Source organism: Argentina silus (genome assembly GCF_951799395.1).
Source record: "Argentina silus genome assembly, chromosome: X".
Lineage (NCBI taxonomy): Eukaryota > Metazoa > Chordata > Actinopteri > Argentiniformes > Argentinidae > Argentina > Argentina silus.
In genome coordinates, this window is record NC_139653.1 from 16,550,621 (window position 1) to 16,575,848 (window position 25,228).

Here is a 25,228-nt window from a genome sequence, read left to right on the forward strand (position 1 = left end):
AAGTTTCTTTACAGTGATTCTAAGATATGACATAACTGAATTCTGAAACTGCTATGACAATGGAGGGTGTGTTCTCTGAACTTGTAATTCATGTGATGACACAAAATGGACAGTATGTATTAACAGGCCTACTCACTTTCAAGAGGCAGAAACTCTACTGTGAAACAAAAAGAGACATCATGAAACATCAAACACATAAGCAAAGACACACACATTTCATTAAACTCAGTCAAGTTACTAAAAACGTATCTTGGCAGCTGGCTAAAGCATTGGCTTAAATAGACCAATTAGCTTGGTAAAACAAAGGTGAATTAATCATTCTAGTTAAGTCTCCCAACAGTGATGCAAAGTGAATAAAGACAATGATGTCCAGCTAGTAGGTAAGTAGGTAGGTAGGTAGGTAGGTAGGAAGGCTAAGCCTGGGGTAGTTTTTGTGGAGTGGGTTGGTTAAGTGGTTGAGAGTGGCTTCATTGGGCTAGAACAAAGAGAGTGCATCATTTATTGTGTCATTATTCTAAGAATGTGTTCTGCAGGCCTCCTGTTGTTTTTATTTAAGAGTCGGCCTAAATCAACATTCCACTATGTTAACCGGATGAGATGTTTTGGAGTTACAAAAAGCTTAATAGTTTCAAAAGTTTGATAGGTAACAAAAACCTTTTATCGGAATTATTAAGTAATTGGAATATCAAGAGTTGGACTTGCTGATGCAAGCCTAACAGTAAGTATGAGCAAAAACAATAGTTGGACTTGCTGAAGTCAACATTCTTCCACAGGATGTATGATATGCATGAAAAAAGCTGAATACTGAGGTTTTGTTCTTTGACTGAGAGGTCTCTCTCCATCTTGGTTTCAGGTGACATGCCTTCAGGATTTCTTTGGTGATGATGACATATTCATTGCCTGTGGACCAGAGAAGTTCCGCTACCAGGATGACTTTCTCTTGGATGAAAGTGGTAAGAGACTCTCACTGAATTTTCACTGTTGTGTGACATTCTTTGGTTAAACATTTATAATGATAATGAATAATGATTAGCATTTCTATAGTGCTTTGTGTAAGTCCAACTATTGTTCTTCAACATACTTATTATTATTAGGTGGGCTTGCTTGAGCATAATAATAATAATAATTATAATTATTATTATTATTATTATTATTATTATTATTATTATTTTTCCAATTCTTGGAACTCCTACTTCTTGCTACACCTACAACTTTAAAAATCCAACTTTAAAACATGCAGAGAGGTCTCGCATTGCTATGACTTTTGGTTTTAATCCCTATTAAACTTTTTAAATGTCAAAAACTTGAAAGTGCACTTTTTAACATGGAGGTCAATGGAAACCAAAATATGCAATTTTTGAACCACTGATTATCTTACACCTTTTAAGATATTGACACAATTTCAGCTGTAAAATGTGCTGAAAACTTTTTTTATCAATTCAGATAAAAGCTTTTTGATACCTATTAACCTTTTTGTAACTCCAAAACCTTTCGTCTGGTTAACATGGTGGAATGTTGATTTATGCCAACATTCTGTAAGCTCCTTTGTTACTGTAACTACCATTACTTTCAGTACATTTATTAAAATTGAAATACAGAAATACTTCATGTATTCAGACCCAAATGTCATCAACAAATCACTCAATAAGTTGAATTGAGTCCATCTTAATGCAAGGATAATAGTTCACGGAATTTTGGAATTAATATCTTTGTTTGATTCCTATGCAAATCAGAGAAAATTACATGAATACATTTACTGAAATTTCTATGTCATTCTGGGGTATTGTGTGTGGATAGATGGCAAATTTGTTTAATTTAATCAATTTTAAATTGAGTCTATAACACAACAAAATGGAAAAAGTGAAGGGGTCTGAATACTTTCCGAAGGCACTGTACCTATTTATTTATGGAAAAATCACACTGATTAGCTCCTTAGTCATATTTCAGTTCACATATTTACCTTTGGCATTACCAACACCAGATGACTCATTCTTAAAATTATATGAAAAACTAATATTTCAGTTTATTTGGAATGGTAAACCAGACAAAATTAAACATTCCTGTCTATAATCGGTAACGATCAGAGAATGAGATTCCGGAACTACGTGAGACATCACAGCACAATTGAAAAATATGCAGTATGGCACAAGGAAACCAAGATAGGGTGGTATATCAAGACAAGTGGGATCAATGACTGTAAATAGGAATGGAAACATTGATGTCTGACGTCACCCGATTAATTTCAATAATAGTAGCTTGTGTCGCTAATCCAGCAACGGAATGCATACTTCCTCGTTGCCATTTTGGTCTGTCTGCCCACTGAACGTGCTCAATATTCGCTCTTGTCTAGAACTACACAAGAAGAATGCGTGAGCGAAAGGTGACCCCTGGGCAGCCATGTGCAGGCCTCTGCCGATCAAGCATGCGCACTGGGCTACCAATACGACGAGCACACGGGAACGCCTCAGCTAGCAAGCAGCAAGTCAATACAGATAAAACACATAATTCTACTGAGAAAACAATACCCGCTATATAAATTGCTGTTTTTTAACCAAGGCTAAGCACATATAAATAAACTGCAGTAACGCATAGCCTACAACATAATTATTGATCGTATTTATTTTGTTCTGACGTTTAGTCATTTATGCCCTATTAGAATCAATGGCTGTAATATAAGGATAGCTGTAGTTTAATTTATTCAGATTCTGTGCAAATCCTTTTAAAATTATTTATGAGAAGCGTAATCTGCCTAGGTGGTAAAAGATATACCAAGCAATTAGTTTCAATATGGCCACGATATACCATTATTGTCAATCCCATCTAGCCCACTAAATGTATTTTATTCTCGAGGTAGGCTAATTAGAAAAGTATAGGAGTTAGGTAATGTGAGAAACTTGAGTACTGCATTCGAAGTTGACTCAAATGGTAATGATTTGAGAAATTAATTAACTGTTTGATCCAAAGCATATTGATCATGAGATGAAAAGTATACTTATAGAAAGCCTTACCTTCAGCCACGATGTGTACAGTGATTATCCATTTGATATCATCAGCTGAAGTAAATTACCATCCCACAGAAAACATGATCCAAATATCACATAATTTTAAATAGCCAAGTAAGGCTTCTTAATATTGTAACGACCCTGTGTAAGGCCCGTTAGCAGCTCCGCCAAGTGAGTTAACTCTCTTGGTGTTGTGGCTAGCGCGGCCGGTTTGTAAGCGGAAGGTTGCGAGTTCGATACCCGCTTAAGGCAAGCTGCTCTGCCCCGCCGTTCGTTACATTGGTGTCAGCAGTGGGATGGCGCCCGTGAGGCCATCGGAGAGGCGTGTCCACGTGAGAGACTTGTATAGTGAAGCGTGAGGGCACGCTCTCCCGAACGGAGGGGATAGTGTAACGACCCTGTGTAAGGCCCGTTAGCAGCTCCGCCAAGGGAGTTAACTCTCTTGGTGTTGTGGCTAGCGCGGCCGGTTTGTAAGCGGAAGGATGCGAGTTCGATACCCGCTTAAGGCAAGCTACTCTGCCCCGCCGTTCGTTACAATATCTTCCATCACTGGCCACGATTGACAAGTTTGACTCATGGTGCTCACTCATCGCAGCGTCCCTCAATTCTATAAAGCCTGGATTAGCATTTAACTGTAATTGTGTCAACAGTTACGTTCAATTGTGTGAACAGTAACATCCAATGCTATGGATTTATTTGAATACATGATGTACTGCATAACTAAAACTGTATTTCCACCAAATGGATGTAGAAAAAATATTAATTAACCTGTCGTAGAATATTTAGCCTACAAAAACCTGAAGACTGGAAAACTCACTCATTAGAGAGACAATTTCGGTGTACTCAATGATGTGTAGGCTAATGTACAGTAAACATTACAGTTAATTAATAATAATCATACAAATGTTATGTAGTTATAAATATTTCTGCACAGTTAGTTGGACACAGTTAATCATTACAACTTTGTGCAGCCTAATCATCGCTGTCATCATTTATTAACTTGAAATGGATTGCCATCAAATGATGCCCTTTGCAAAATCAGAATGTATAGCCTATCACATATAAGTCTCATAATTTTCAGTGTTTTTATTGTCATAATGAACTATTTATTATGCATCATAGTCATAATCATCAATACATTTTTATTGGGCTCCTACAGCACATTGTCATCTTGCCTTCATGATTGAGTATGTACAAAAGAATAATGCATAGCCTATAGTACTGGCCTATAGTTCACACAGAATGTGATTTTATGTACTTCAGTGTTCAATTGTCACGGCACTTCTGGATGCAACGAGCCAAAGTCTAGCATGGTTTATAGAGTTTTCCCGCGCCTTAGCTGGCTCAGACTCACTGACATATGACGTCAGTGCTTTATAGAGGTACGATAAATGCTTCCATCGTCCGATCTGGGCTATAAAAAAAAAATACGGTGGCATGAAAGGCATCATTGTAGAACATCAAAGTCACCCTGGAATCAACCTAATTTGGCCAGGAACAATACCAACTCCAACATTGGAATTATATTGGGAATTGTCTTTTTGGGCAGAACTACAAGTGAAAATTACAACAGTACCATGAGTGGCCACTAGGTTTGCGGCGTGCCCGCCAGATGGCCGATTGATTCCCTCGTAAAATGGGCTGAAAGCTGAGGGGGGAATTAAAAAGAAATCTCAAGAAGTATATTCATTCAAATTAAAAATATCTTAGCATGCACACCAGAAATAATACCAAATATACCATAATGGGCTGAACTACAAGTGAAAATGTGCATGTGTGCAAATGTGCAAATGTGCATGTGCATTTTTTTTATAATGTGTAAAAAAAAATTAAGTACTTAGTAGATAAAATGTATAGCCTATGTAAAAAACAAACAAACAAAGAAACTACTTAGGTCCTCCAATGGGGGTGGCGGCTGGGCATATTTTCAGATAACAATGTGACACATCACCCTGCAGATGATAGCCTTAGTGATACTCTTATGATCTGTCGTGTTTGTCCGTCTTGTAATAATGTCATAGAAAGATGAGTTGAGACAGTGTCTATACGCCTGTAAAATGTTATTGTGTGTCTTTACTCACTCTTTGGTCAAACTGTCTTTTTCTTTTGGCGTTTTTTTCATATACAGTAAGTTCAAATGTTATTTTGTTTAGTTATTCTTTAGTGTCTTGACAGTGTTCAAAGTAATGACACTTAATGTACTCTGTGTGCTTGCCATGACAACACCCTCGTTGGGAGAGGGGTTGTTGCTCATAGCCTGTGGCACAGTGGGTTTTAGATAGGTTTGTATGGAGATTACTGCCAATATTGTTGTAAATATACTAAATAAATAATACTAAATAAATAGTAATAGTAATTGTAAAGAGTAAATAAAGAGTACAACTTGCAAATGTGTACCATGATCTATAAACAAAAAAGACATAGCACAAATATAATTGACTATCCACACATAAACAGTTCTTGATTTGTATTTATAAACCATTATATTAATAAAAGCAAAATAATTAGTATATATGGCTAAAGTTTTGTGAATAAACGCTCTTACATTTGCAAACAAATGTCAAAATATGTGAATAAAAATGAAGGCAGTGACAAACATTGTTTAAAAGTTATAAATAAAAGCATTGCTTTGTGTGGGTATCCAATAATTTCAATACAACACCTTAGCATTAGAACTGTCGAATCATCTGCATTTGCAGATCAAATTATTTTACATTTTAAAATTCCCTCATCGATCTACACACAATACCCCATAATGACAAAGCCAAAACAGGTTTTTAGAAATGTTTGCTAATTTAATTAAAAATGAAAAAATGAAATATAACATTTACATAAGTATTCAGACCCGTTACTCAGTACTTTGTTGAAGCACCTTTGGCAGCGATTATAGCCTTCTTGGGTATGACGCTACAAGCTTGGCACACCTGTATTTGGGCAGTTTCTCCCATTCTTCTATGCAGATCCTCTCAAGCTCTGTCAGGTCGGTGCACAGCTATTTTCAGGTCTCTCCAGAGATGTTTAATTGGGTTAAAGTTCAGACTGGCTGGGTCACTCAAGGACATTCAGAGACTTGTCTCGAAGCCACTCCTGCATTGTCTTGGCTGTGTATTGATTATCGTTATCCTGCTGGTAGGTGAACCTTCACCCCAATCTGAGGTCCTGGAGCAGGTTTTCATCAAGGATCTCTCTGTACTTTGCTCCGTTCATCTTTCCCTCGATTCTGACTAGTCTCCCAGTCCCTGCCGCTGAAAAACATCCCCACAGCATGATGCTGCCACCACCATGCTTCACCGTAGGGATGGTATTGGCCAGGTGATAAGGAGTGCCTGATTTCCTCCAGACGTGAGGCTTGGCATTCAGGCCAAAGAGTTCACTCTTGGTTTATCAGACCAGAGAATCTTGTTTCTCATGGTGTGAGAGTCCTTTAGGTGCCTTTTGGCAAACTCCAAGCGGGCTGTCATGTGCTTTTTACTGAGGAGTGGCTTCCATCTGGCTACTCTACCATAAAGGTCTGATTGGTGGAGTGCTGCAGAGATGGTTGTCCTCCACAGAGGAACTTTGGAGCTCTGTCAAAGGTGCTTGGTCACCTCCCTGACAATGGCCCTTCTCCCCCTATTGCTCAGTTTGGCCAGGAGGTCTTGGTGGTTCCAAACTTACATTTACATTTACATTAATGGCATTTAGCAGACGCCTTTATCCAAAGCGACTTACAACAAGTACATTTGTTTAAGTAAGTGAATCATCTATCCATCAGTTATCATAAGATAAAGTAATCAATGCTTGGACCAGGTGCCATAGGCAGTCACAATGCTAGAAGAAGGATTTCTTTTATTATTTTTTAATTTATTTTACTAAAGGGAGAGAAACTTGGGGGGTAGTGGGGGAGAAGAGGTCTTTAGGAGGAACTGTTAAGATGTAGCCTGAAGAGATGGGTCTTCAATCTACGGCGGAAGATTGGTAGTGACTCTGCAGTCATGACAGCAGTGGGGAGCTCATTCCATTAGCGGGGCGCCAGGACAGTGAATAGTGCGGCTGTTGCTTCCACGTAGAGGCAGTGGTGCCAGGCAGCCAGCCGAGGTGGAAGAGTGGAGTGATCGGGCAGGGGTTTGGTGGCTGACCATTGCTTGCAAGTAGGGAGGGGCTGTTCCCTTTGCCGCCCGGTAGGCAAGCACCAGGGTCTTGAATCTGATGCGAGCTGCTACCGGGAGCCAGTGAAGGGTGCGGAGGAGGGGAGTGACATGGGAGAATTTGGGGAGATTGAACACCAGACGGGCGACAGCGTTCTGGATGAGCTGCAGAGGCCTGATGGTGGAGGCGGGGAGACCGGCCAAGAGTACGTTGCAGTAGTCTTCCAAACTTCTTCTATTTAAGAATGATGGAGGCTACTGTGTTCTTGGGGACCTTCAATACTGCAGAAAATTTTTTGTACCCTTCCCCAGATCTGTGCCTCGACACAATCCTGTCTCAGAGGTCTATGGACAATTCCTTTGACCTCATGGCCTGGTTTTTGCTCTGACATGCACTGTCAACTGTGGGACCTTATATAGACAGGTGTGTGCCATTCCAAATCATGTCCAATCAATTGAATTTTCCACAGGTGGACTCCAATCAAGTCTTAGAAACATCTCAAGGTTGATCAGTGGAAACAGGATGCACCTGAGCTCAATTTTTCGATTGTCATAGCAAAGGGTCTGAATACTTATGTAAATGTGATATTTCAGTTTTTTTATTTTTAATAAATTAGCAAACATTTCTAAAAATCGAATTTGAATGCACTGTACATACATGTGTGTGTCACGTTTCCATCTGGACACTAGGGGGCAGCAGTGACCACCTCTCTAACTCAGGAGACAAGAGGTTATTATTATCATTATGACCATCCTATTTAAGTTCTGTGTTTTGCAATTCTCAGTGTGGTAGCTTGGCTCTTCTTAGAGGTATATCTCTCATGGTCCTTAATGTCATGTCATAGGAACAAGTAGTAGAACAATAGTTCGCTTATGTTCCAGTTGTTTTAGTTAATCTCAAGTGTGAGCAACAAGAAGATGATTCCATGAAATGTTTTATATTCAGTCAAACAGTACTAATATCATTTGAGATTAATTACTTTTCACCAATCCATCTTACGCTGCACAATATATACAAAAATACATCACACTTTCCATTCAAGTATGACAAATTGCTATTTCTCAGGCTGTGAACATGATATTGGCAAAGCCGTCTAGCTGTTTTTAACGCAGTGGACTTGCCATGGTTGAATTAATTACTATGCGAAGGTAATAGTGGACAAAACTAGTCATGTGTCTTTGTCTTCCTTTGCCCCTTCAGAAGCTTCTACTTCCATTTGATGGTTTCCTGGGGCTCTAATTAAACATTTTATTAAGGAGTAAATTATGCTCCCTCAGAATGTAGAGGCCAGTCCCAATGTAGGGGCCGCAGTGCTTCAGAATCAACAGTTAATGATGCTCTGCCCTCTAAAGGACAGGCTAAATTGATTTCCCATTGAAAGGTCACATTCAACTATAGTACCCCTTTGATCATGTCAGTTCTCCACTCAGCTGAGGAATAGGCCCTTTGACAGAGAGGGATGTCTATCTACTTTGGCCACAAGCAAAGTCAATAATCCACTACTATTTGAGTTCCCTGCAAATACCATATCCTACATGCAGTCATGTTAAACATGTGTCAGAAGCTGATCCAGGACACTGACTGTGAGCAGATTGTTAATTGGGACAGGATTTATTTGTTACCACAGAGCAGAGTTTGCTGCAGCAGTGTTTTCTTCCCTACAGAGTGCAGGGTGGTGAAGTCCACCTCCTATGGCCGCATCTCCCCCATGCAGGGTCGCTGCTCTCCGAGGGGTGGAGGGCCATCCCGCAGGAGCAAGTCCCCCGCCTCCACTGGCTCAGGTAAGGCTGCCTCTGTGTGCATGTGTCTGTGCACATCTTCTGCGTCTGTAGCTGTGTCTGAGTACATCTTAGTTGCTATGGATACCAAGAGCAGTGCACAACTGATGATTGCAGTGCAGCAAAATGGCAATGACTTCCTGTCCGTGAGCCTCAAATGGAACAGAGATCTGCTGTCAATGCTGAACAAACAAATCAATCTCACAGTTACTAGATGTTATTGATTTTCACAGAAGTTTGGCTGCTGAGGTGAACTGACTGTAGGGGTTAGTTCTACTCAAACATGCCTTGCAAAACAACACTGAAAGTCACAGTTTTAGGTCACAAAGTAGTCTAAAGAACATGTTTTGCACACAAAAAAGTCCATTTGCAGTAGCCCTGTGTGCTTAAATAGAATTATAGTTCCCTGCATAAGTAATGGGGCAGTGAAGCATTTTTTCTTCTTTTGGCTCTACTGTATACTCCAAACATTTGGATTTGATCAAACAATCAAACAATTACAATGAGGTGAAAGTATAGATTATTTTTTTGAAGGGGTTTTCTGTACATGTTTCACCATGAAAACATTGCAACACTTTTTAGACATAGTCTTAGACCACCAAAAGTGATTTATTAAATGATTTATTAAATGTCCAAATTAAGCACTCATGTTTAGTATTTAGTCGACAATCCTGTGACCCATTGACCCCACCAGATGCTTGGTATCTTCTCTGGTGATGCTCTGCCAGGCCTGTATTGCAGCCATCTTCAGTTGTTTGTTTTGAGGACGTTTTTCCTTATGTCTCCTCTTCAGCAAATGAAATGTTCAATATGATTTAAATATTAAATATGGAGATTGCTGTATGTTTGGGGTCATTGTCTTACTGTATGATGAAGCGCCATCCAATGAATTTGGAGGCATTTGCTTGAACTCGATGTTTCTATACACGTCAGATGTTTCCGTACACGTCAGAATATATTCTACGGATGGTAATCTCTGACACATTCACACCTCCCTCTTGGACAGTGTTCCTGATCTGTAGGTCAGTTGTTTTGGGGGTTTTCTTAAGCATGATGAGCATTCTTTGGTCATCTACTGTAGTCTTCCTTGGCCTACCAGGCTGTTTCCGATTTCTGAGCTCATCAGTGCTTTCTTTCCTTTTAATGATGTTCCAAACTTTAGATTTTGGTAGATTTAAGATTTCGGCTATGTTTATGATGACATTTCTGAGGGGGCACTTGAGCAAAAAGTATATAACACAGATTATACAATTGATCACACAACAACAGCTGTCTTGCCAGCGCAGAATGGGCTACTATGGTGCTTTACAAAGTGCATTTCAATGACTTTGCAAATAAATGATTCAAACTATTATACTCAAACTTTACTCAGGACACTCATGTTGGTTTAACCATTTAATTAATGAAAGTGGTAATACATTTAAGCTTGCCGTAATTGGATGGCTCCGCTCTGTATAGCTCCCTGCCTGGTGTTTAAACGACCATAACATACAAATAACAATATTGACTTGACTTATCAAACCCCAACACAACAGAACCATCCAATTGGCAGTGAACTATGTGTAATAACAGAGTTCATTCTAGCTTTATGTGAAATCAGACCAGTGGGCGTACGCCAGTTCCGTTTTAACTCAGGAAGACCCTCCATGGCCCTTTGCATCTTCATGTGCAGAGACGAATGTACGTTAGCATCCTGGATCAGACAGGGGTCATTCTCGCATTATGTGACCTCAACTATTCACTATTACCCTTGTAGCACAGTGACCTCTTCGCTACCTTTCTCATCTGTATCACAGGGCAGGGACTTCTTTGCAACACCCCTTTAGAGATGGCACTTTGGCTTCTTGATTCTAAGCTTGTCAGCACCCATACAATGTTTGCAAAGTAGATACTAACTGTGTTATCTGGTACATGGGAATATTCTACCTTGTGAACTATGTGTTTTACAGGGAATCCATCATTGCTTTCCTGCACACGTTTTTAACCTTCATGGTTATGTGCTAGTTTTTCTATTTCACAGAGTAACTGGTACCCATGCAAGCGGTACCCAGCCGACCACCTGCTTAGGCGATCATTGCACTTCATCATAGACAGGCTGTTAATTGCTACACACCATCGCAGACACGTCTCCATATCATACATTAACAGTACTCAGTGGTTTTTGTGCTTGACATTGTCTTTTGAACTTCATCTACTTTAACATTCTTATGACGCTGAGGACCATCGACCCATCTTCATCAGGGTAGCCATCAACACCTCGGAGGTTGATGCCACTAAGGTGGCAGCGCCGATGCAGAAGGAGTGAGGTGTGTATGTTTCTGGACACAGCCTGCAACTTTGGCACAGGAGCCGGAGACATGCAGCAAAACATAGCATCTGGTCATAAGTTTGCCCTCCTCAGTGACAAACCGCGCCTCCCGTGGTCGACATTGCAAATAGCAGGACATGGAAGAGAAGGGAATAACATGCATTACTTTGAGAAATTACAATGGAGTTTCTCTGCTACCTCTATCAGACTTGACTGTTTGAGAATGAAGTAAATAAATGCTGATCTATTTTCAAGTCAGCGAGTATATACACCACATCGAGAACCTATACAAGCCATGAGAAATACTGATTCTAGTAAAACATCTACAGTACATGCAACTAAACACCCGCTTCTTAGAGGACACCAGCTGTGCACTAGAGGAAGAGTCAAAGGAAAACTTCTGTCATTGCCTGAAGCTATTGAGGAGGTGACATATAAAGGAATTAGCTGAACAAGCTATACGGCAGGAATCATGCACCAAAGCTGAACAGAATGCTTACCACCTTTTACATTTACATTTGCGGCATTTAGCAGACGTCTTTATCCAAAGCGACTTCCAACAATACATTTGTTTAAGTAAGTGAATCATCTATCCAACAGTCATCATAAGACAAAGTAATCAATGCTCACACCAGGGGCCATTGGCAGTCGTAATGCCAGTAGGCTATATATATATATGTTATTATTATTATTTTATTTTTTTATTAGCAGGAGAGAACTTGTACAGGGGGGTAGCGGGGGTGAAGAGGTCTCTGGGGTTGGGGTTAGGGTTAGTATGGGGGGGGTAGTGAGGGTGAAGCGGTCTTTAGGACGGACTAAAGGGTTTTCAATCTGCGGCGGAAGATCGGAAATGACTCTGCAGTCCTGACTGTAGTGGGAAGCTCATTCCACCAGCGGGGCGCCAGGACAGTGAAAAGCTGTGACCGAGTAGCGCAGCCACTGCATCCACGTAGAGGCGGCGGTGCCAGGCGGGCAGCCGAGGTGGACGAGCAGAGTAACCTTGCAGGGGTTTGGGGACTAACCATTGCTTGCAAGTACGGAGGGGCTGTTCCCTTTGCCGCCCGGTAGGCAAGCACCAGGGTCTTGAATTTGATGCGAGCAGCTACCGGGAGCCAGTGGAGGGTGCGGAGGAGGGGCATGACATGGGAGAATTTGGGGAGATTGAACACCAGACAAGCAGCAGCGTTCTGGATGAGCTGCAGAGGCCTGATGGAGGAGGCGGGGAGTCCAGCCAAGAGTGCATTGCACTAGTCAAGGTGAGAGATTACAAGTGTTTGGACCAATGTTTGTGCTGCTTCTCTGGTGAGGAATTGACGTATCCTTCTGATGATGTAGAGGAAGAATCTACAGGAACGTGCTGTCGCTGTGATGTTCGCCACACAGGATCAGTGGTTGTCAAGGATCACCCCAAGGTTCTTGGCTGTCTGGGAGGAGGTCACAGTAGAGTTTTCTACTGTGATGGAGAAGTCTTGGAAAGGGCAGGCTTTCCCTGGGAGAAAGAACAGCTCAGTCTTGTCAAGGTTGAGCTTGAGGTGGTGGGCTGACATCCAAGCAGAAATGTCTGCAAGACATGCCGAGACACGTGTTGCCACCTGTGAGTCAGAAGGGGGGAAAGAGAGAAAAAGTTGACCTGGTAGCAGCGACCGGCCAGGTAGGATGCAAACCAGGAGAGTGCAGAGCCAGAGATGCCCAATTCTGAGAGGGTGGAGAGAAGGATTGGGTGGTTTACTGTGTCAAATGCAGCAGACAGGCCCAGAAGAATGAGAACAGAGGAGAGGGAGGAAGCTTGAGTGGAGTGGAGAGCCTCTGTGACAGCGAGGAGAGCAGTTTCAGTAGAGTGCCCAGCTTTAAAGCCGGATTGGTGAGGGTCAAGGAAGTTGTTTTGAAGGAGGTAGTTAGACAGTTGGGTAGAGACCAAGGGTGTTCAAGGGTTTTAGATAAGAAGGAGAGAAGGGATCCCGGTCTGTAGTTATGGACAGCAGACAGGTCAAGAGTTGGGATCTGTGGACAGAGAGAGTCGAAGGATGAGGAAAGAGAGGACAGGGGGGTGGAGGAAGCTGCATCAGTGGATAGAAGAGAGAAGGATTCAACAGAGGGTAGGGCGGATAAGACAGAGGAAGAAAGAGGGGTGAGTGAGAGGGTGCGCAGGCCGCGACGAGAGGACACAATGTGGGTAAAGACTGGTTGGGAGGGTGAGCATTTGAGAGGGAGGGAGAAGGATGCGAAATGATGGTCAGAAACCGGAAACAGTGAGGTTTGAGGTATGGGAGGATCTTGTGTAAACAAGGTCAAGCTTGTGAGGGGGAGGAGAGTGGGACAGGGTAAGGCCGAAGGAGGAGAGAAGGTCAAGCGCTCTAGACGAGTGAAGCTTCTCCGACTGGATGTTGAAGTCACCCAGTAGTGTGAGCGGTGTGCCGTCCTCAAGGAAGGAGCTGAGAAGGACATCCATCTCATCTAAAAAGTGGCCAAGCTGACCTGGAGGACGATAGATAACAACAATGTGAAGTTTGACAGGGGAGGTGATAGAAACAGCATGGAATTCAAAGGAGGACAGGTCTGACAGGGGAAGGACATTATGTGACCACTTAGGCGAGATGAGGAGTCCTGTTCCTCCTCCTCGACCAGAGAGTCTAGGGGAATAAGAAAAGGAGTAGGCATCAGAGAGGGCTGCCGGAGTAGCTGTTTTTTCCGGTGTAATCCATGTCTCTGTGAGAGCAAGGAAGTGGAGGGACATGAAGCAGGCATAGGCTGAGATAGCCTCTGCTTTCCAGACCTCTGACTGGCAGTTCCAAAGTCCTCCCGTGACAATGAGGTCGTGGTCAGTTGAGCATGGTGGCTAGACTAGATTAGATGGGTTGCGAGTGGGGGTGTAGCGTCTACGTGTCCTCCTGTGGAATGAAATAACAGGAATGGGGAGGAAGCACATTGTGATATATGCCGGTATAGAGATAGAGGGTTATGGGAAATAAGAGATATAGGTAGCACTCAGTACACTCAGAGTTGTGAAAAAACTAACTAATAGAATAAAAATACTTAGTAGTTTGGCCTTCCTCTCAGGCCTTCCTCGATGGACTCCACAGATCGACTCCTTCGTCTTTGTGTCAAGCGTCTTCGTGTCAGGAGGCTGTCGCAGAGGCTGTTGCTCCATGATCGCCACGATAGAAATGCAGATTCTGCGACTGCTGATGACTAGCAGGGTAGCAGCCCTTCCCACCTGACGATCAGTTAACGACCAGACGGGTTTTACCACCCACTCAATCCCAAATGTATTAGTCCTGGTCCAAGGTGAGCAGGGGTTAAATTCCTTGCAGGATAGTGTCAAGCCCTCCCACTGGAGATTGACAGCAATTCACAGTAGTAGGCTTCAAACAGCTGGCTTCCAATAGAAACTAGGTTCCTGATCTTAAGGCAGCATAGCCACAGCAAAATACACAAGCTACCAATAGCACACTGACTTTAAATAAGATTAAACTAACTTACTTAGACTGGAGAACAGGCTTCACCACTCACTCAGTCCCAAATGTATGTGGCCTAGGCTGTGCTCCCTGCAGATCACCAGCCCCTCACTCTCTCTCCCACTGATGTGTGTGCGGCACTGAGCAGGACTAATGCACGCAAGGCTGCTGGTCCTGATGGCATCCCCGGACGCGTCCTCAGGGCCTGTGCTGTGCAGCTGACTGAGGTTTGGACTGACATATTCAACCTGTCCCTAGCCCAAGCAGCTGTTCAAAACCACCTCTATCGTGCCGGTGCCAAAACACTCCACTGCAACGAGCCTTAATGACTTCCGCCCAGTTGCACTCACGCCTATCATCATGAAGTGCTTCGAGAGGCTGGTCTTAGCTCAACTCAGTACAAAGGATGCCATCTCAGAGGATGCCATGCAACTGGATTCTGGACTTCCTAACCAACAGGCCGCAGTCTGTTAGGCTACATAACCACACCTCCTCAACCCTCACCCTGAACACCGGCGTTCCACAAGGCTGTGTGCTGAGCCCCCTCCTTTACTCCCTCTTCACCTACGACTGCACACCTGTACATGCCTCAAACACCATTGTTAAGTTTGCAGACGACACAACAGTGATTGGTCTCATCAGCAACAACGATGAGTCGGCCTACAGGGAGGAGGTCCAGCACCTAACAGTGTGGTGTAACGACAACAACCTGGCTCTCAACACCAGGAAGACCAAAGAGCTCATTGTGGACTTCAGGAAGTCAAAAGCTGGCACACACACCCCCATCCTCATCAACGGGACTGAGGTGGAGTGAGTCACCAGCTTCAAGTTTCTGGGTGTCCACATCTCTGAGGATCTCTCCTGGACCCTCAACACCTCTACCCTGATCAAGAAGGCTCACCAGCGTCTCTTCTTCCTGAGGAGACTAAAGAAGGTCCATCTGTCTCCTCAGATCCTGGTGAACTTCTACCGCTACACCATCAAGAGCATCCTCACCAACTGTGTCACAGTATGGTATGGCAACTGCTCTGCCTCTGACCGGAAAGCACTGCAGAGGGTGGTGAAAACTGCCCAACGCATCACCGGTTCTTCACTCCCCTCCATTGAGGCTGTCCAGGGCAAACGATGCTTGCGTAAGGCATGCAGCATCGTCAAGGACATTTATCACCCCAACCACAGACTGTTCACCCCACTCCCCTTCGGGAGGCGCTACAGGTCTCTCCGCACCTGAACCAGCAGGTTCAAAGGAAGCTTCTTCCCTGCGGCTGTCACCCTACTGAACTCTAACTCTGCACCTAGGTGACAACCTACCAACCCCTACACCGCCCCCCCCCCCCCCGGACAATTGTACTACTCTTACCCTATAGTATTACTTTAAATAACTATTTAGTATTACTTTAAACTGTACACACTGCTCTTATACTACATACTACTGCTCTTCTGTACACATCTGTCGATATTGTTCATAATGCACATATCCTTATTTTTTTTATGCTACTGTTAATACACTGCACATCTGTACATACTGTACATACAGTGGGGGAAATAATTATTTGATCCCCTGCTGATTTTGTTAGTTTGCCCGATTACAAAGAAATGAGCGGTCTATAATTTTTATGGTACTTTTATTTTAACAAATAGACACAGAATATCAAAAAAAAAAGTCCAGAAAAACATATTATATAAAGTTATAAATTAATTTGCATTTCATCGAAGGAAATAATTATTTGATCCCCAAGCAAAACATGACTTAGTACTTGGTGGAGAAACCCTCGTTGGCAAGCACAGAAGTCAGACGTTTCTTGTAGTTGGTCACCAGGTTGGCACACATCTCAGGAGGGATTTTGGTCCACTCCTCTTTACAGATCCTCTCCAATTCCTGAAGGTTTCAAGGCTTTTGCTTGGCAACTCGAACCTTCAGCTCCCTCCACAAATTTTCGATACGATTAAGGTCTGGAGATTAGCTAGGCCACTCCATGACCTTAGTGTGCTTCTTCTTGAGCCACTCCTTTGTTGCCTTGGCCGTATGTTTTGGGTCATTGTCATGCTGGAAGACCCATCCACGACTCATCCTCAGTGCTCTGGCTGAGGGAAGGAGGTTCTCGTCCAAGATCTTACAGTACATGGCCCCGTCCATTGGCCCCTCAATGCAGTGAAGTCGTCCTGTACCCTTAGCAGAGAAACAACCCCAAAGCATAATGTTTCCATGGTGACGGTGTTTGACGGTGGGGATGGTGTTCTTGGGATTGTAGCATTCAGCATTTCTCTCCCTCCAAACACGAAGAGTCGAATTTATGCCAAAGAGTTCAATTTTGGTCTCATCTGACCACATCACCTTCTCCCAAGCCTTCTCTGAATCATTTAAGTGTTCATTGGCAAACTTCAGATGGGCCTGTACATGTGCCTTCTTGAGCAGGGGGACCTTGCGGGCACTGCAGGATTTCAATCCGTTACGGTGTAGTGTGTTACCAATGGTTTTCTTGGTGACTGTGGTCCCAGCTGCCTTAGTATCATTACCAAGCTCCTCCCGTGTAGTTCTGGGCTGATCCCTCACCCTTCTCATGATCATCCTTACCCCACGAGGCGAGATCTTGCGTGGATCTCCAGGCCGAGGGCGATTGATGGTTATTTTGTATTTCTTCCATTTTCTAATAATTGCACCAACAGTTGTCTCCTTCTCACCAAGCTTCTTGCTGATGGTCTTGGAGCCCATTCCAGCCTTGTTCAGGTCTACAACTCTTACCCTGATGTCCTTTGAATGTTCTTTGGTCTTGCCCATGGTGGTGGAGAGGTTGGAATGGAAGAGATTGATTCTATTGACAGGTGTCTTTTATACCCATAACAAGCAGAGATTAGGAGTACTTTCTTAAAGTGACAGGAGTAATCTGTGTGCCTCATGGGCATATAACCGGTCTGTATGAGCCAGAATTCTTGCTGGTTTGTAGGGGATCAAATACTTATTTCCTTCGATCAAATGCAAATCAATTTATAACTTTATATAATGTGTTTTTTCTGGACTTCTTTGTTGATATTCTGTCTCTATTTGTTAAAATAAAAGTACCATAAAAATTATAGACCGCTCATTTCTTTGTAATCAGGCAAACTAACAAAATCAGCAGGGGATCAAATAATTATTTCCCCCACTGTATCTGTTTATACTGTTCATACTGCATTCTATTTATTCTGCTTATAATGTTACTGCTAATACATATACTGCTATACTGCACTACTTATACTGCTCATATACTGCACTACCTGTATATATTGTTCACACTGCACGTTTCTGCTTTTTTGCACTTCTGGTTAGACGCTAACTGCATTTCGTTGTCTCTGTACTTGTACTCTGCACAATGACAATAAAGTTGAATCTAATATAATCTAATATAATGTAATACTACAAGGTTATAAGAGGTAACAAGATAGTACAAGAGCAACAACATCTGATTTAATGTTGGTGGTTTTGCTGAGGAGTAGAATCATTCTATTTTATCTACGTTAGCCATTTTTGTTTTCAGAAGTGATGAGCTGCGGATAAATAATTTAAATGCTCTGATCAGTCCTGATGTTCCAAATTGCCCATTTCAGTCAATTTCAGTCAATTCCTACAAAGTATCCCCTCTCCCTTCCATGCGAAGTCCTTTTGTTGAACAGTGCTAGAGCTAGTGTGTGCTGCTCTCTGGGAATCTCTGTGAGAGTAGAGCTTGGTCAGAGCGCAAAAAGTCTTATCTGACGTATTTTAATGCGGTATGACACTTTTTTAGGAAGTAAACACAGACCTCGCTTTTTTGATTACTATATTGCAGCTGCACGTGGAATGATAATAGTTCAAGATTGACCATAAATGCACATGAAAATGGATTTCGGGTAAACTTCCCCTTTAAGGTCTCATGACCTTATAAACACTGATAACGTATAAACACTGATCAATCATTTGTGTTGTTGAATGTAACAATAGCAACCTATTAGCAAGACAATACAGCAAATAATAGTCCTGAAATTGAGATGAATATCATTGGAAATATTATTCAGTCGAATAGTAGAGCCAACTCCATCCAAACTCCATTCATTCTCCACCCACAAACGATTTCATTATAGACCAACATTACCTACTGGGCAGTTTATTATTACTAATGTCAACTTCTCAATATGTTATTAAGGGAAAATGTAAGTTTACATTAACTGTATGTAATCATCCAGAAACCCTTCATGTAGGGCTATGTACTGTATGAGACCCACTGGGTAGCTTATTGCTGTGGTAATGATGGATGGTGGATGCATGCCAACTGTACTGTTAGGTATGACTGTATTACCACTAACCATGTTAATCATGGTCTTACTTGTCAGGTTAAAATGGAATGCAAGTATAGAACAAAATGGAAATAAGTAATATAGCATTTTCCAGTTCTTATACCACTTTATTTCTTAGTAACTACCTTCTCTGTTTCTTGGTTATATATCCAATTAAATGTGTGCTCGTCATTTTCAATTATTCAAGAACAATATGGAAATGGTTTAACAATAATACTAAAAGAAGCATCTTTCATGTGAAATGATTAAGTGGAAACTACAGCCCTCCTTACTTATTACCTAGTAGTAATAACTAGGTAATTGTCGTTCTTGTTGCTGGTAACTATCAGTAATTACTGGTAATTACCATGGTTATTATCATGCTATTAAGCACTTATTCTGAGCTGTAATGTAAAGTGCTACCAGTGGGGTTGTAATCAGTGTAGGTGAAGTTCAAATCAGTGTTGTTACTTGCCACTGAGTGAACACTTAGAAAGTAGTGATCACATCAGAAAGAAAGGCCTCACTCCAGCCAGAACTGTGTAGCTTATCATCATGTCATGTGTAATGCAGCCATTATTGGCTTTAAACTTAGAACTGTAACAAAATAGAATATATCTGCAAAATAGAAAATACTGTAGAATTCTCCATCTCTTCATTGGAATCCACCCCACATGTTTAATTTTAATACACCATGATCAAAACTCAAGCTTCAAGTAACCATTTACCACAAAATGTAAATCCAAATGAATTACAACCGATTAGCCAGCTGTAGGCCTACTTTGAGTAACCAAACCTTATATTTTTTCTGAAACAAGCTTAACAGTTGCTGTAATTGAGTACACATCTATCCTCTTCAGGTATCTTACAACAGATGATTTCTATATTCAGAAATGTTCTCAGAATGTTTTGCATACCTTGTACCTTTGACAAAAGCATAACAGAGTCATAATGGGTTACAAAGAGCAGAGCAACCTAATAGACTGGCAGGCAGCAGACATCTACAGTATTTGGCTCTGTTCCAGACTGAAATGGCCATGGGACTGATATATTGCAAGCAGTGTAATCTCTCTCTCTCTCTCTCTCTCTCTCTCTCTCTCTCTCTCTCTCTCGTATTCATACATACAGTAATGTGTCTCTTAATTCTGAATTGCCTTTGGTACTCATTAGCTTTCTGTATTGTAAGAAATATGTTCCATTAATTTGTATTAGGAGATCAGGGGAACAGACCAGACAATCTGAAAGAAAAAAACATTGAATTAAAGTTGAGAATCTCTACTTTGCCTCTATGGTCATTATTTGATTGGAGTGTAGAGCTAAAAGAAGACAAAATGCTTCCTCTTTCCAATACTTATGGAGGGCCCTGTATAATGTACTGTAGCCTACTAGTTGTATAATGTACTGTAGCCTACTAGTTGTATAATGTGCTGTAGCCTACTAGTTGTATAATGTGCTGTAGCCTACTAGTTGTATAATGTACTGTAGCCTACTAGTTGTATAATGTGTTGTAGCCTACTAGTTGTATAATGTGCTGTAGCCTACTAGTTGTATAATGTACTGTAGCCTACTAGTTGTATAATGTGCTGTAGCCTACTAGTTGCAGCTGTATCAGTTTCCCACGCTGGCTGCTCACACATTCTCTGTGCCTACCCTGGCTGATTGCCTTGCCTGGCATAGGCACCATATGATGTCCGCACTTTATAGAAGTAAGAGAAAGGAGCCTATCGTCCGATCTGGACGATAGGCTTCTATAAAAAAAAAGTGACTTCTATAGCGGGTATTATTGTTTTTAATCAGCTGAATAATGTGTTGTGTCTGTATTGCCAAAGCCTCTTTAAAGGGGTATATACAATCTCTGATATGTCTCTATGCTGGCACTGGTTGCTGGTTGAGGGCTGAAGCACATGAAAGCATGGATCCATCCTGCCTTGTATCAACGGTTCAGGCTGGTGGTGGTGGTGTAATGGTGTGGGGGATATTTTCTTGGCACACTTTGGGCCCCTTAGTACCAATTGAGCATTGTTTAAACGCCATGTCCATGTTGCTGACCATGTCCATCCTTTTATGACCACAGTGTACCCATCTTCTGATGGCTACTTCCAGCAGGATAACGCGCCATGTCACAAAGCTCAAATCATCTCAAACTGGTTTCTTGAACATGACAATGAGTTCACTGTACTCCAATGGCCTCCACAGTTACCAGATCTCAATCCAATAGAGCACCTTTGGGATATGGTGAAACGGGAGATTCGCATCATGGATGTGCAGCCGACAAATCTGCAGCAATGATGCTATCATGTCAATATGGACCAAAATCTCTGAGGAATGTTTCCAGCACCTTGTTGAATCGATGCCACAAAGAATTAAGGCAGTTCTGAAGGCAAAAGGGGGTCCAACCCGGTACTAGCAAGGTGTTCCTAATAAAGTGGCTGGTGAGTGTAGATTGGTAGTACAAATCATGTATGTAGCCTTGGAAAATGATTTGTGTACAGTCCATTATGTGTGCCCTATATTGTTGGGCCACGGGAAAATGCCAGCAACACTTTGTATGACACCCTTCATGGTTGAAACTCACTTGATTCATATTCTAGAAATGTTGCTGAGTAGATTGGTACTAAAAATCAGGTTTAGCCTTGTGTACAGCCCATTATATGTGCCCTATGCAGTCCAGCAGTTTTTCATCAGTGTAAATAGAATATTAGAAGAATTACAAATAATACATGAAGATTACAGGATTACATGTACAGAGATAAGTTGAGTATCATTTGTGGTTCCTTTATCCATATTTACTATTTCTAAATGCTTAAACAAGTTTAACATGGGCACTTTTATTTGGAAAGAAATCCTCATTTACATACACCCAAGAAAATAACATTTCCCACCTGTGCAACCACTATGTAACAATTGCAAATAATGTTGCATTATTTCACATCAGGGTTAGTTTTTGAAGCCTTTATAAGTGCATGTATAAAACATTAATAACTGGCTCCTGATTGCAAGCTCCCTATTTGGCAAGTACCAAGTGAATATCGATAAATCTAAACTAATGGCTCATAAAATGAAAATTGCATTTAATTTTTTTTTGAAAATTGTATATATTTGAACAATAAACTGGTTATAAGTGATGTATTAACTAATTATAAACCATTTATAAGCCCTTTACAAATGTGACCTTAATGTAGAGTGTTACCGAAAAAATTATAGAAAATGATTACAGATGACAGTGTGTTATTATATCCTTTCCATAGTATTATCAAGTGAGAAAACAACAAAACCATATATAACATGTTTGAACCCCTCTCACTTATTGTCTCTTGTTTTTCCAGCTAATGGGACTGCAGGCAGTCAGCTGTCCACTCCTCGATCAGGAAAATCACCTAGCCCTTCCCCAACCAGTCCAGCCAGCCTCAGAAGACGCCGGGTAAGGCACTTTAGAAAAGAACAACACCCTCTAGAGTCCTATTAGAATGTTATTCAGATACAGTACACAAGTATAAAGGTATAATTTTGCATGGAACAGAAGGAGTCCTTGTTTGGAGAGTAGGCCTAGTTCTGAGGGAAATGAGAGTAGTTTCTGACTGGCCCCAACCTGCATGACTGTGTTGCTATAAGTATAATTAGTACTTCTCGCTTAAACCATAACCATAGAAACTGACTTTTTTTTTTATCAAATGGTGCATCTTTAAGCTGTGAGTAATGTAACTGAATACATTTAATTAAGAAGGAAACAGTGCCAATCACCTTAATTGACCATGACAAACCATCTTGTCTGTATGAAGAGAAATGGTGTGGTGCTGAATAACTGACACATAAATGCAGACTTTATGTAATCAAAACTGGGTTTATCATAGATATTTAAGTTCAGTATTGGCCAGTCTCTGTCAGTGAATGTTCATTTTATTTTATCAATGAAAAAACAAAATTTGTCAGACAATTTCAGATGAAAAATCCTGAAAACTGGAAGATCAATCAAATGTATTTGTATTGCCATTTTTACAATTGTCACAAAATGCTTCACAAGAGAAAAACGGAAACAACATAAACAAACCAATACAGTAAAAACTAAATAAAGCCCCCACCGTTGACCCCCAAAAAAGCAAGCAACGGAAAAAAAACCCTGTGGGGAGAAAACAGTGGACACAGTGGACACAGTCTTTGAAAGGAACCAGGCCCAGTATTCAGGGTGGGGTGTGCCCAGCCAGTATCAGGATCAGGGTGGGGTGTGGGCTCAGCCAACCTTTCCTTGGGAACTGTTTTTCTCTGTCCTAGGGGCACAGAGCCTCATGGATGATGGTTATGCAAACTGATGGAATCTGAGAAAGAATAGTCACAGGATATATCACTGGGCTAGGCCAGGTCATAGCACTGACTAAAGAAATTAGTTTTGAGCCTAGACTTGAAAATTTAAACTGGATGCCAAATTGGAAGATCATTCCAGAGATGGGGCGCTCTGTAAGAAAAGGCTCTGCCCCCTGCCATAATCTTAGATATTCGTGGAATGACTAATCTCTTGTATTTTATGAATGTAGTGCAGGGTTGTAAAGCTGTAGTGCTTTTAATCAGAAGCCAATGCAAGGAAGTGAGGATATGATCATATTTTTTGGTTTTAGTGAGTATTCTTGCAGCTGTATTTTGTACTGATTTTTCAGAGTGCATTGCAGTAATCAAGTCACGAGGTTATGAACACGTGGATCAGCTTTTCTAGCTCAGGGATAAGAGGAAGGGAGCCAGAACTGTCCCCTGGGGGGCGCCAGTGCTGCTCACCACTCAGTCTGACACACATCCCTGCAGCCATACAAATTGTGGCCTGTTGGTCAGGTAGTTCGTAATCCAGGAAACAATGGGGGAGTCCACCTGCATCCTCAGCATCTTATCCGCAAGTAGTAAGAGCTGTATGGTGTTAAATGCACTGGAGAAGTCAAAGAACATGACCCTCACAGTGCTGCCAGCCTTATCTAAATGGGAGTGAGCTTTGTGTAGCAGGTAGATGATGGCATCATCCACACCAATGTCTTCACCAGGTGCCTCATGTGTGCTAGGATCAGTCTTTCCATGGTCTTCATGATGTGGGATGTCAAAGCTACCGGTCTATAGTCACAACTCTGGTGGGTCTCATCTCCAAGAACGACGAGACCCACTACAGGAAGGAGGTCAACCTTCTGACCACGTGGTGCAGAGACAACAACCTCCTGCTGAATGTCAGCAAAACCAAGGAGATTGTAGTCGACTTCCGGAGAGGCCACACCGAACACCCACCACTGACCATCGATGGTGCTGCTGTGGAGAGAGTGAGCAGCACCAAATTCCTGGGGGTGCACATCAGCGAGGACCTCTCCTGGACCACCAACACTGCATCACTGGCGAAGACATCCCAGCGGCGCCTCTACTTCCTCCGCAAGCTGAAGCAAGCGAAAGCTCCCACACCAATCCTGACAACATTCTACCGGGGCACCATTGAAAGCATCCTGTTCAGCTGCATCACTGTGTGGGGCGGTAGCTGCACCGAACACAGCAGGAAAGCACTGCAACGCATAGTGAACACAGCTGGTAAGATCATTGGTGCCCCACTCCCTTCCCTGCAAGACACCTACTCCACCCGCCTCACCCGAAAAGCTACCTCGATCGTGAGCGACGCAAGCCACCCCGCACACAGACTGTTCAGCCTCCTTCCTTCTGGAAGAAGGTATAGGAGCCTCCGTGCCCACACCACCAGACTCATGACAAGCTTCATACCTCAAGCTGTTGGCCGCTATTTCCTGTATTTACTGTCTTTACTGACTGTTCTTTTTGCACTGTTTAAATTATTTTATTGTCTGTCATTGAATGTTTCACTTTTAGTATGTCTTGTCTTATCTGTTGTGCCTATGCACTTTATCTGTCTCACCGTGGGAGAGTGAGAAACGTCCTCTCGATTCCTTTGTATGTCTTGACATGTGAAGAATTGACAATAAAGCCACTTTGACTTTGACTTTGACCTTGATTCAGCACACTGGGGTTCCTTTTCTTTGGTACCAGTATCAGGCAAGATGTTTTCCACATTGATGGGACCTTTTCCAGACTGAGGCTCAGGTTAAACAGGTACTGGAGTACTCCACACAGCAGGTCCGTGCAGACTTTGAGCACCCTCAGGCTTACATCGTCAGGACCCGCAGCCTTCCTGGTGCGGAGTTACCCCAGCTCTCTCTTCACCTGAGCCGTACTGATGAAGACACTGGAGCGGGGGGTGGTCTCGTTGGCTGTGGCAGTGGTGTTGGGGGGCAGAATAATGGG

General features: G+C 42.2%; 1 protein-coding gene across 4 annotated transcripts in view; it reads left to right on the plus strand.

Moving 5' to 3' along the window:
- dclk1b (doublecortin-like kinase 1b) overlaps window positions 1–25,228 on the plus strand; it is a gene marked incomplete at both ends in the record, with an annotated part of 64,459 nt that overhangs the window by 24,454 nt on the left and 14,777 nt on the right. For all 4 annotated transcript variants that reach the window (XM_083695215.1, XM_083695216.1, XM_083695217.1 and 1 more), the window contains 3 exons: window positions 854–953; window positions 8,795–8,911; window positions 22,285–22,379. In XM_083695215.1, coding sequence (XP_083551341.1) covers window positions 854–953; window positions 8,795–8,911; window positions 22,285–22,379 — 312 coding nt within the window. The remainder of the gene's footprint in view (window positions 1–853; window positions 954–8,794; window positions 8,912–22,284; window positions 22,380–25,228) is intronic.